We start from the raw sequence: 13,998 nt of genomic DNA on the forward strand, positions 1-13,998 counted from the left end.
GTCATCTCAGGGTAAATAATAACTGAGATCAACAGGGCCAGTCATCTCAGGGTAAATAATAACTGAGATCAACAGGGCCAGTCATCTCAGGGTAAATAATAACTGAGATCAACAGGGCCAGTCATCTCAGGGTAAATAATAACTGAGATCAACAGGGCCAGTCATCTCAGAGTAAATACTAACTGAGATCAACAGGGCCAGTCATCTCAGGGTAAATAATAACTGAGATCAACAGGGCCAGTCATCTCAGGGTAAATACTAACTGAGATCAACAGGGCCAGTCATCACAGGGTAAATACTAACTGAGATTAACGGGATATAAATTAGGGATACAATACAATAAATGTTTATGTGTTAACTACGACTGAGTTGTATGTGTTATGAATCTGTTTTGTATGTGTTATGAAGTCCCCATGTAGGTACATCCTAAATAAGGTGTAGAATCACATTTCATATGGAGTGTATGCATTGTTGGTAGGAATCAGCTTTGAGTCTGCAATAACCTCTCAGTCCTGCTGTGTGGTCACAAGTTTTTTTTTTATATTAACAAACAGAGAGATTTTATGACTGCAACAGCAGGCATTCACCAGTCACCCTGAGAATGATTGACCAACTGGGTGATTTGAATTTCATCGTTATATGTCTCTCTCACCACAGCCAGTCAGAAGATGCAGATGCTCGTTCTGTACCCATGAGTCTCGCTACTGTAGCTGTACATATGGCCACAGTTGATCAACATTATGGAAAGTGAATCGATCACAATTGATCACCCATCCTTTAGAACACGACAGGACATCAGAGCTGAGCCGAATCGCTGCTGCCATCTCCAAACTGCGCTGTAGAGTCTTCTCATGAATGAGGGTTTGGAGACAGAGAAGTAGTTGAACAGTGCATTCTGAAAGTATTCAGACCCCTCAACTTTTTGCTTTTCCCAATGTGGAAAAAGGGAAGGGGTCTGGAATACTTTTCCCCACAAGAAAAATAAAGCAAGTGTGTATGTTTGAATGCAAGTGTGTGTATATGCATGTGTACACGTATACAAACACCTGCGCAAGTTTTCTATTGAAAGCTAATTTATATACTTTGTATACTCACCGTCAGCCCGTTTTATAGGGAAACTACAGGGTAATGTAAAAGTAACATTTTTGAAAGATCCAATATGTAATATTGTAACGATTTTAGCTCAGAGAGTCCATTTAAAAAATGTATGGTCAGAAACTTGTTAAGGATAGGGGGCAGTATTTCCCCTTTGGATGAAATGCGTGCCCATAGTGAACTGCATCAAAATCTGTCCTAAATTGCTAATATATGCATATTATTATTATTGTTGGATAGAAAACACTCCGAAGCTTCTAAAACCGTTTGAATTATGTCTGTGAGTATAACAGAACTCACAGGGCAGGCAATCTTCCAAACTAGTTTTGGAATCCTGAAAGTTAGGGCAACTTTGACGTCATCGCCCCCTCCCTTCCCAACAAGTTATGGATCTGGAAACACTTCCTATGTCTTCCCACTAGATGTCCTCATTCAGTAGAAAGTGGAATGGAGCATTTGCTGTGAACTTTGACCTAATGGGAAGAAAAGTAGTAAGTGTCGCAAAGATTTTCATGTGCTTGATGGCGCGCGTATGCGTTAGAGTGCCTCCTTTGTTCCAATCAGCCTCAGATGAACATGGATGTCCCGGTTGGAATGATATTCGATCTGTATGATTATAACATCCTGAAGATTGATTCTGCACTTAGTTTGAACAGTTTCGTCGACCTGTAATATGTAATTTGGAAGTTTTGATGCAAAGTTATCCTGGACCAGAAGTCATTTTTGGGGCATTTGAGCTGAAAGTGGTAGCAGATGCTGCTACTTGGACACTAGAATTGAACATTATGAAACAAAACGATTTATTGTTGAAGTATGACTCCTTGCACTACATTCTGATCGAAGACCATCAAAGGTAAGGGAATATTTATGTTGTAATTTTGTATTTCTGTTGACTCCAACATAGCGGAGAAATATTGTTACGTCTGAGCGCCGTCTCAGATTATTGCATGGTAGGCTTTTTCCGTAGCGTTAACAAAAAATGTGACACAGCGGTTGCATTAAGAACCAGTGTATCTTTTTAATTATATGTAGAACATGTATCTTTAGTCAAAGTTTATGATGAGTATTTCTGTTATCTGGCGTAGCTTTCTATAATTCCTCCGGACATTTTGGGGAATTTCTGAACATGGCGTCAATGTAAACCGAGATTTATGGATATAAAATGCATATTATCGAACAAAACATAAATGTCATATGACGAAGATTTTCAAGAGGTTAGTGAATGATTTTTTTTTAAATCCAGATTTTTGTCATTTTATCTTTTGTGGTACAAAATGGCTGCCTTTTTTCTTTGTTTTGGTGGTGGTCTAACATAAATATGTGCTGTGTTTTCGCCGTAAAACATTTGACACACTGGGTAGATGAACAAGGTGTTTATCTTTCATTTGAGGTATTGGACTTGTTAATGTGTGTAGGTTAAATATTTCTAAGAATATTTTTGCATTCCCTGCGTCACTGTTTCAGCTGAACAGGTTTTAACAGGTTTTAAGAACAAATTCTTATTTACAATGACGGCCTACACCGGCCAAACCCAGACGAAGCTGGACCAATTGTGTGGTGCCCTATGGGACTCCAAATCACAGCTGGTTGGATTTAGACCGCTGTGCCATTACATCAGCAATGAGACATTGCAGAGATCTAGCTTGCAGACTTAACATTAAACTTGAGTCATCGACATACATGGACACCTTTGTTTTTAAGCCTTGGATTTCTAATACTCTAATGTTATCATCGGATTTAAATAGCTAGCATTTCAAATAGATGTGGTGACAGCGGACACCCTTGTTTAACTCCTCTTTACAATTCAAAACTCTTTACGAAGTAGTATTTACTGTTTTTTTTTATATGGACTGGTTCTTTATATTTGCCATCTGGGTCTTGTTTTAATAATAGAGAAATCAGATCTTCCTGCTGAGTACCTGACAGACTATCATTTCTATAGGAGTAGTTAAAACAAGCTAACAATGGAGCAATGGAACAATGGATACCTCTACTGGTATGCCATCAAGCCCTGGGGATTTTCCAGACTGGAAGGATTTAATAACCTCCAAAAGTTATTCCTCTGTAATTTGGCCTTCGCAATGATCTATTCGTACCTTTGTTAGTTTTCTTTTTTTATTATTATTTGGAAAGAATTCCTTACAGTAATCGGCATTCAGAGGGTGAGGATGAGATGGGAGAAAAAAAAACATATTTAGCTTCCTCTTTTAAAATATCATAGATGACTCCGTGGTGGTCATCTATGGTCAAAAGACTGAGTGGTCAAAAGACTACTTAGTTGTAGTCACAAACCGGTTACCAATAACTACAAACGTAGTTATATTTTTGGGTTATTACAAATGTATTAACTTATTTCCAGAAATCTTCTAAATGACCCAGAAAGAGAAAATGGTACCCGCTTGCCCTCATCTGTTCTCCTTTTTGTTTTGTCAAGCTTTCTGCATGTACTCTGTGAATTAGGCTAAGCTAACTTTTTGGCTAGCTTGTTGGCTAATATAACTTAATATAGATAGCTAACATTATTTGATAACTGGTTAGAGGACGCTATTTATTTATAAAAATGAATAGTGGTTTAGTTTATTGTAGCCTTAAACTAGGTGTTGATAGCAACTGGCTGACTCATGCGGAACGTTAGCAGGCTGGTAGGGTTAATGTTAGCACGCTAGTAGGATTAACGTTAGCAGGCTGGTAGGGTTAACGTTAGCAGGCTGATAGGGTTAACGTTAGCACGCTAGTAGGTTTTACGTCAGCAGGCTAGTTGGTTAGCTTACCTTGCAAGTTGATTTGTAACAATAAATTCATAAAGTATTTGCTTGTAAGCTGGCTAAAAAAATAACATTTAAACCAGTATTTATGAGTGCAAACAATTTGGTTTAATTTGAAATTGTACATTTGAAGTTATTTCTGTTGGAGTTTACATTATAGGGAATAGGCTGGCCTGCTGAGTCCTCAATATAAATAACTAGAAAAATAGAAAAGAGAGGTGTAACTTTGCATTGGGACTTTTGACGCGTATACTACTGCAAATCCATACGTTACATGTCGTTACCTTTAAACCCTGATCCCAAAGACTCGACTGCCCCCGCATGGATAAAAAAGAGAACTGCTCATTTTCAGCCACTAATGAGATTCATTTGAATTTCCTGAAGCATCATGAAAAATATCTGCGACAAAAGAGTGATCAAGTTACGATCCGACATCTGTACCTTTAAAAAAAATACATCTTACCTGGACCCATAGCCGACTTATCCCAGTCATTCATTCATTCAGGTTGGGTGAGTGACACTGGTCCTAGGGCATGTGTTCTTTGATCTTTACGTAATCTTATCCTTGCATAATTTTATCCTTGCGTAATCTTCTATGGAGATTTGGATAGGGAGCAGAGCAGTGTTTTGTTTGAAGCTGGACTATAGGCGAGGAAGGATTTCTCCTCTCTGTCTCTCTGCATCCCGTTTGTTGTCCTCACATTGGAGAGACTATTACTGTACGGACTAAAACGAGGTGCAAATTATAAACAGACGTGTCTGATTTGGCAGCGGGTGGATTTCATTTCAGAGAATGATTGAGGATGGCTAAATCTGATCTGACGTTAAGGTAGGATACATTCTGTATTATTATCATGCTGTTTTGGAGCAAATGGAATGCTGTAGAAACTAATCAAAAAAAATATATATATATATTTGTTAAAATCTGAACGCATGCAAATGTAATTGTTTCTCATTGTGATTGTGTGTGTGACTGAATGTATTTTAGAGAATATACTTCCACTCTATCAGGCATGTAACCATGACGATATCCTCTCCTGTCCAACAGCCATGTCTCTGTTTCAAACAACAATAGTCTGTTTGCTTTTCTCTCAGACCTCAATTAAGCGATGCCAGGGATTCCACCAGCTGCTGCACCATGCTGTGTAGGAAGAGAACCATAATACAGGAAGTTCCTCTCCTTTAATAACAACACACCGACCGTCTCCTAGCATGTTGCCTCCACGTAGAGCGGGAGCCCTGCCGGAGCCCTCCCCCTCTGCCTCTCCCTCTCTCAGCCTGAGGAGGATCCAGGTTCGATGGGCCTTGTACCTCTTCTTCTCCCTGGCCCTCCTCTGGTTCCCGTCTGGGGCGGTAGCCTCAACCCTCAACTGCCACAAGACCTGCATCTGTGCCAGTAACATCGTGAGCTGTTCCAAGATGAACCTGACCACGGTGCCCACTGGCCTGCCTCTCTACACGGCCGTCCTGGACCTCAGCTACAACAACGTCTCCCGGCTGAGGGCTGAGTGGACCACGGTGAAACTCACCAAACTCCACAACCTCCTACTCAGTCACAACGGCCTTCACTTCCTCTCCTCTGAGGCCTTCGTCTACGTCAAACACCTGCGCTACCTGGACCTGTCCTCCAACAACCTGCGACAGCTGGACGAGTTCATCTTTGAGCCGCTGGGGCAGCTGGAGGTGAGAGACAGAGGGAGGGAGAGAGAGAGAGAGAGAGAGAGAGAGATATAGAGAGGGAGAGATTAGAGAGAGACAGAGAGACAGAGAGACAGAGAGAGAGAGAGAGAGAGAGAGGGAGAGATTAGAGAGAGACAGAGAGACAGAGAGAGAGAGAGAGAGAGAGAGAGAGAGAGACGGAGAGAAGGAGGGATTAGAGACAGACTGAGAAAGAGGTAGACAGAGAGAGAAGGAGATTGAGAGAGACAGAGAGAATTTTTAAAACTATTTGCACATAATTATAACACTGTAAGTAGACATAATATGGCATTTGAAATGTGTCTATTCCTTTGAAACTTGTAGGTGTAATGTTTACTGTTAATTTCTCCATATTCCCAGGTGCTGTTGCTGTACAACAACCGCATATCTCAGATTGACCACTCAGCCTTCCAGGGTCTCCACAGCCTGCAGAAACTCTACCTGTCCCAGAACATGATCTCACGATTCCCCCTGGAACTGGTCAAGTTCAAGACCCGCCTGGAGAAACTCAGCCTAATGGACATCTCCTCCAACAGGATCAAGGTATAAGACTGTGTGTGTGTGTGTGTGTGTGTGTGTGTGTGTGTGTGTGTGTGTGTGTGTGTGTGTGTGTGTGTGTGTGTGTGTGTGTGTGTGTGTGTGTGTGTGTGTGTGTGTGTGTGTGTGTGTGTGTGTGTATGTGTATGTGTGTGTATGTGTGTGTATGTGTGTGTGTGTGTATGTGTGTGTGTGTGTGTGTGTGTGTGTGTGTATGTGTATGTGTGTATGTGTATGTGTATGTGTATGTGTATGTGTATGTGTGTGTGTGTGTGTGTGTGTGTGTGTGTGTGTGTGTGTGTGTGTGTGTGTCTGTGTATAATGTTTTTTTTATACCTTTACTGTGTTTACTTGAACTAACCATGATGTTGACCTTGCAGACAGACTGCAGTGCTTGTTACTACAGCACTGTTATGACTTTAGGATGTTATTCCTGTTATGACTTTAGGATTTTATTCCTGTTATGACTTTAGGATTTTATTCCTGTTATGACTTTAGGATTTTATTCCTGTTGTGACTTTAGGATTTTATTCCTGTTATGACTAGGATTTTATTCCTGTTATGACTTTAGGATGTTATTCCTGTTATGACTTTAGGATGTTATTCCTGTTATGACTTTAGGATGTTATTCCTGTTATGACTTTAGGATTTTATGTTTGTGCCTGTGAGGTGTGAAACACCTTGAGATTTACCTGAATTCTAAAGTGTGCTGTGCAAATAAAATATATAATTATTATTAGGTCCCCCATGCATTAAAAATGTAATTGTTTCTCATAATGTCTGTATTATTAGGTCCCCCATGCATTAAAAATGTATTTGTTTCTCATAATGTCTGTGTTATTATTATGATTATTTCTCATAATGTCTGTGTTATTATTAGGATTGTTTCTCATAATGTCTGTATTATCAGGTCCCCCCCATCGAGGAGCTGCAGGTGCTGCCTGCCTGGATAAAGAATGGCCTCTACTTCCACAACAACCCACTGATCTGTGACTGTAGCCTATATAGTCTCCTGGCACACTGGCACATCCTCCGGCTCAACTCAGCCCTGGAATTTAAAGACGAGTACAGCTGCTATCTCCCCGGGTCCCAGAAAAGCAGGGTGGGGGTCTTCGACCTCAACAGAGACTACATGAACTGTAGTACGTTCTACGAGGCGGACGAGGAAGCTTGGCTGGAACAGACGCTGATCTTGCGCTGTGATACTAAACACAGAGATCTGTCTAAGACCTGGGTGATGCCTGGCGATGTAGTGGTGACGGAAGGCCTTAATCAGACAGCCAAGGTGCTTCCTGACGGTAGTCTCCAGATCGGCCCGGTGAAGCCGAACGACTCGGGGACGTACACATGCTACGCTGTGAGCGAAGCCCTCAACGAGACGATCTACGTGCTGCTCAAGGTGTTTACTGTTCTGTAATGTGTTCGCTGTGTGTTGTGATGTTGTGTGTACAGTAATCCTGTGACGTCTTTATTTCCCCCTTGGGGATCAATAAAGGTAAGAAACAGTGAACCCTTTGGAATTACCTGGATTTCCTCATAAATTGGTCATCAAATTTGATCTGATCTTCATCTAAGTCACAACAACAGACAAACACAGTGTGCTTTAAACTAATAACACACAAATTATTGTATTTTTCTTGTCTATGTTGAATACATCATTCAAACATTCACAGTGTAGGTTGGAAAAAGTATGTGAGCCCCCTAGGCTAATGACTTCTCCAAAAGCTAATTGGAGTCAGGAGTCAGCTAACCTGGAGTCCAATCAATGAGACGAGATTGGAGATGTTGGTTAGAGCTGCCCTGCCCTATAAAAAACACTCACAAAATGTGAGTTTGCTGTTCACAAGAAGCATTGCCTGATGTGAACCATGCCTCGAAAAAAAGAGATCTCAGAAGACCTAAGATTAATAATTGTTGACTTGCATGAAGCTGGAAAGGGTTACAAAAGTATCTCTAAAAGACAGTCCACGGTAAGACAAATTGTCTATAAATGGAGAAAGTTCAGCACTGTTGCTACTCTCCCTAGGTGTGGCAATCCGCAAAGATGACTGCAAGAGAACAGCGCTGAATGCTCAATGAGGTTAAGAAGACACCTAGTGTCAGCTGAAGACTTACAGAAATCTCTGGAACATGCTAACATCTCTGTTGACGAGTCTACGATATGTAAAACATTAAACAATAACGGTGTTCAAGGAGGACATCATGGAAGAAGCCTCTGCTGTCCAAAAATAACATTGCTGCATGTCTGAAGTGCACCTGGATGCACCTGCAAAATATTCTGTGGACAGATGAAACTACAGGTGAGTTGTTTGGAAGGAACACACAGCACACAAAGGCATAGCACACCAACATCAAATCTCATCCCAACTGTAAAGTATGGTGGAGGGAGCATCATGGTTTGGGGCTGCTTTGCTGCCTCAGGGCCTGGACAGCTTGCCATCATCGATGGAAAAATGAATTCCAAAGTTTATCAAGACATTGTGCAGGAGAATGTAAGGCTATCTGTCCATCAATTGAAGCTCAACAGAAGTTAGGTGATGCAACAGGACAACGACCCAAAACACAGAAGTAAATCAACAACAGAATGGCTTCAACAGAAGAAAATACGCCTTCTGGAGTGGCCCAGTCAGTCCTAATCTCAACCCGATTAAGATGCTGTGGCATGACCTCAAGAGAGCGGTTCACACCAGACATCCCAAGAATATTGCTAAACTGAAACTAAAAAGGAATGGTCCAAAATTCCTCCTGACCGTTGTGCTGGTCTGATCCACAACTACAGAAAATGTTTGGTTGAGGTTATTGCTGCCAAAGGAGGGTCAACCAGTTATTAAATCCAAGGGTTCACATACTTTTCCCACCCTGCACTGTGAATGTGTACACGGTGTGTTCAATAAAGACATGAACAATTATAATTGTTTGTGTGGTATTAGTTTAAACAGACTGTGTTTGTCTGTTGTTGTGACCTAGATGAAGATCAGATCAAATTTTATGACCAATTTGTGCAGAAATCCAGGTAATTCCAAAGGGTTCACATACTTTTTCTTGCCACTGTAAATTCAATTCAATTCAAATCTATTCTATACAATTCAATTTAGAGCGTCTGCAAAATCGAAATTAAATTCAACTTCATTCCTATCAATTCCCAAAGGTGCATAACTTCCCGGAGAAGGGAAATGGCGAGAACCTGAATACGGCCTACACCACCCTGGTGGGCTGCGTGACCAGTTTGGTCCTAGTGTTCATCTACCTGTACCTGACCCCCTGCCGATGCTTCTGCTGCCCCAAGAACAACCACCAGGACTCCTTCCACTCCTCCATGCTCAGCCAGGAAGACTTGGCGAACAACACGGACCCAAGGCACGTGGCCTTCATCGACCCCAAGGAGCTTGGGCTGAACGGGAAAGTGAACCCCAGTGACATGGAGGGGGACCAGGGAGAGATGGATGAGGAGGGAGGATTACTGGGGAAGGGAAGGAGGAAGAAGTCTGTGGCTGAGTCTATTAGTTTGGTCTTCTCTGACACCCCCGTAGTGGTCTGAGATGGTACGGACCGGAGAGCTCGATGTACGCTGTGACGTGATTGGATGGATCAGTGATGTATGTGGTGTGATTGGATGAAACTGTGAATACTTCCTGGAGGTGGGAACTTGGACAGAAAGCCAATCACAGTTCCCCAAATTGACCAAACGGACCAATGAGAAGCTTCAGGGGAGTGTTAAACACATTGCCTTGGTATTAACAAGGACAATTGACAATAGTCAGGACCGTTCCAGCATTTAATTTGTAGCACTTAAATATACAGTACATACTGTGAAAGCCTGACAGAGTAGTGTAGGAGGACACTAATTCCTTCCTGTGAAACAGTAATGGTGGAAGAGGATATCATGTTTGGACAGTATCAGTACTCGGGAAGACATTGCCTGGTGGAGATACAGAGAATATGAGACGTGCACCATTTTAAACATTTAAAGAAAGGATATAAAATAGAAATGAACACGTTTGGGAAAATAAAATAGTTCATACATGTGACATAATCAAAGTCATGAACATGAGCCTTGTAGACTGACTCCTATTTCTATTTACTGATTGGAAGTAGACTAGCGGGAGCGTCCTCTGCAGACGTTAGTACGTACACACGGTAGCTATGCCCACAGAAATGGAATGATTTTCTATTACTTCCTGACATGGGTACATTCAATATGGCCGTCAGTCCACCCATCATAGAACAGTGACTTGGATGGGAATGTCTATTCTAGTAATTATATTTCTATGTATATACCCCTCCACCCCGACCGACAGGCCGACAGACTGACCGACAGACAGACCGACAGACTGACCAACAGACCGACAGACAGACCGATAGACAGACGTCTTCAGAGTTGGCCAAACTCTCTATTATGTTTGCTACCAGCAGGTCATGAATAATCGTTACCAGTGAGTCATACTGAAGAGGAGCAACATGTTATCAATAAGCGTCACCTTACGGCCCACAGACCAGACAGAGTGGGAACCAGGAAATGTGACTTCTATTCTACTCCCTCATAGTTAGGTCAGATAGTTATTTAGTCATAATGAGATAGCAACAGAGCACAATAGTGGAATAGAAGGTCATTGTGGTTCACTTGATACTTGATTTAATTATGAATAGGTCAACTACTGTACGAAGACTTCACCCTTGTTAAGTCAAAGCTTGTTACTCTAAAATGTTGATGCACAAATTTGTTTCCATCCTTTTAGTTAGCATTTCTCCTTTGCCAAAATAATTATCTAAAATGGAGAATTATAATCATCGTTAGGAAGAAGTAACAGTGCTATTTATTTTATTTTATTGTTGCTATGTTTTAAGAGGCCAGTCACTAAGAGATGAGATATTATACTGAATATATATATATATATATATATATATATATATATATATATATATATATATATATATATATATATAAACACAAAATGTAAAGTGTTGGCCCCTGTGTTTCATGAGCTCAAATAAAATGTTCCATAAGAACAGAATGCTTGTTTCTCTAAAATGTTGATGCACAAATTTGTTTACATCCCTGTTAGTGAGCATTTCTCCTTTGCCAAGATAATCAATCCACCTGACAGGTGTGGCATATCAAGAAGCTGATTAAACAGCATGGTCATTACACAGTTGCACCTTGTGCTTGGGGACAATAAAAGGCCACTCTAAAATGTGCAGTTTTGTCAGACAACACAATGCCACAGATGTCTCAAGTTTTGAGGAAGTGTGGAATTGCCATGCTTGACTGCAGGAATGTCCACCAGAACTGTTGCCAGAGACATTAATGTTAATTTCTCTACCATAAGCCGCCTCCGAAAGTCATTTTAGCAAATTTAGCAGCACGTCCAACCGGCCTCACAACCGCAGACCACGGTGTAACCACGCCAGCCCAGGATCTCTAAGTCCAGCTTCTTCACCTGCGGGATTGTCTGAGACCAGCCACCCTGACAGCTGATGAAACTGTGGGTTTGCACAACCAAAGTATTTCTGCACAAACTGTCAGAAACCGTCTCAGGAAAGATCATCTGCGTGCTCGTCGTCCTCAGCAAGGTCTTGACCTGACTGCAGTTCGGAGTCGTAACCGACTTCAGTGGGAAAATGCTCACCTTCCATGGCCACAGGTACACTGGAAACGTGTGCTCTTCATGAATGAATCCCAGTTTGAACTGTACAAGGCAGATGGCAGACAGAGTGTATGGTGCCGTGTGGGCTAGCGGTTTGCTGATGTCAACATTGTGCCCCATGGTGGCGATGGGGTTATGGTATGGGCACAATTGTATTTTATGAATGTACAGAGAGCGATACCATGACGAGACCCTGAGGCCCATTGTCGTGCCATTTAAGCATGATAATGCACAGCCCCATGTTGCAAGGATCTGGACACAATACCTGGAAGCTGACAATGGCACAGTTTTTCCATGGCCTGCAAACCCACCAGACATGTCACCCATTGAGCATGTTTGGGATGCTCTGGATCGACGTGTAGCACAGCGTGTTCCAGGTCTTGCCAATATCTAGCGATTTTGCACAGCCATTGAAGAGGAGTGGGACAACATTCCACAGGCCTCAATCAACAGCCTGATCAGCCCTACGTGAGGCGGCAGGGTAGCCTATATATCATCATGTTGTAGCTAACATGCTATATTCCATTAATATACATCATGTTGTAGCTAGCATGCTATATTCCATTATTATACATCATGTTGTAGCTAACATGCTATATTCCATTAATATACATCATCATGTTGTAGCTAGCATGCTATATTCCATTAATATACATCATGTTGTAGCTAGCATGCTATATTCCATTAATATACATCATCATGTTGTAGCTAGCATGCTATATTCCATTAATATACATCATGTTGTAGCTAGCATGCTATATTCCATTAATATGCATCATCATGTTGTAGCTTGCATGCTATATTCCATTAATATACATCATCATGTTGTAGCTAGCATGCTATATTCCATTAATATACATCATCATGTTGTAGCTAGCATGCTATATTCCATTAATATACATCATCACGTTGTAGCTAGCATGCTATATTCCATTAATATACATCATCATGTTGTAGCTAGCATGCTATATTCCATTAATATACATCATCATGTTGTAGCTAGCATGCTATATTCCATTAATATACATCATCATGTTGTAGCTAGCATGCTATGTCCCTACTGACAGGAGAGAGCTGGGTCATGTTCAATAGGAGGAAAGTGTTTTGAAACAGAGTGAAACGGAGAGGTACTACCTCTGTCTTCAAATTTAATTCATAAATGCAAATTGTATTCAGGCTCTTTCTAGTGTGGCTGGCTGTTGAGCCCAAATTAACCTGGTTTTCAAGCAGACGAGACATCCACCACTGTCCATGTCTTGGCCAAAACAAAACGGACTGATTACAATATGGTGAGCGCCTTTGTCATGACAACGACAAGGCTACTGATGTCTGAATGCTAATTACATAGTTTGATAAGGCTTCCCTCTGTGCGTGATTGCTTGCGCGTTTGTGCTTGGGTGCGTGGGTTTGTTTTCCTGTGTGCGTATTTCTCTGTGTGTGTTTCCCTGTGTGTGTTTCCCTCTGTGTTTCCCTGTGTGTGTTTCCCTGTGTGTTTCCCTGTGTGTGTTTCCCTGTGTGTGTGTTTCCCTGTTTGTGTGTTTCCCTGTGTGTTTCCCTGTGTGTGCGCAGACAGGGCTTATCCCTACACTCCATTATTTCGGCCCGACAGAGTGACATCAGTTGATTCAGTCTGGATTTGTTTGTTATCATTGTGTATATTTTGTCATTATGGGGCCTGTCCTCTAGTTACATTTGGAAGCAGTCACTGCCAATCAGACAAGTAGTTTGTGTGTCTCAAGTCAAGCTACATGTGTCTGCTTTGATCATGTAATGAAACACGAGGTTTGTTACAGTGGCTGTGGTTCGTTCTATAGCCTGGGTTAAACACAGAGTGAAGTCTTATTTAACCAAGCAAGGATCACGTTCCTCAGGATTCCAGCCTCATCAATATTTCACTGAAACAGATCATTGTTGTGAATCTGCGATGTCCAAAAGCCCCCCCCCGTATGCATCATCTTTTGATAGGAAAATTGTTCCTCTGAATGTATTGTACTGGATGGATGAATCATATGGAGTAACAGTAGCTGCGTGTCTCTGACTGTAGCCAGATATCGGCACCAGGGACGGTTTACAGTAACAGTAGCTGCGTGTCTCTGACTGTAGCCAGATATCGGCACCAGGGGACAGTTTACAGTAACAGTAGCTGCGTGTCTCTGACTGTAGCCAGATATCGGCACCAGGGGACAGTTTACAGTAACAGTAGCTGTGTATCTCTGACTGTAGCCAGATATCGGCACCAGGGACGGTTTACAGTAACA

The 13,998-nt window shown here is 41.7% G+C and overlaps 1 protein-coding gene across 1 annotated transcript; it reads left to right on the forward strand.

Moving 5' to 3' along the window:
* The first annotated feature begins 4,000 nt into the window (after nucleotides 1-4,000).
* Nucleotides 4,001-11,000, forward strand: LOC110531273 (amphoterin-induced protein 1-like). Its single transcript, XM_036988932.1, has 5 exons — nucleotides 4,001-4,689; nucleotides 4,956-5,543; nucleotides 5,919-6,101; nucleotides 7,006-7,494; nucleotides 9,244-11,000. The coding sequence occupies exons 2-5, from the start codon at nucleotides 5,073-5,075 to the stop codon at nucleotides 9,631-9,633; spliced, it is 1,533 nt and encodes a 510-aa protein (XP_036844827.1). The 5' UTR covers nucleotides 4,001-4,689; nucleotides 4,956-5,072; the 3' UTR covers nucleotides 9,634-11,000.
* Nucleotides 11,001-13,998: the final 2,998 nt, after the last annotated feature.

The sequence above is a fragment of the Oncorhynchus mykiss genome, chromosome 9, assembly GCF_013265735.2.
Source record: "Oncorhynchus mykiss isolate Arlee chromosome 9, USDA_OmykA_1.1, whole genome shotgun sequence".
NCBI lineage: Eukaryota > Metazoa > Chordata > Actinopteri > Salmoniformes > Salmonidae > Oncorhynchus > Oncorhynchus mykiss.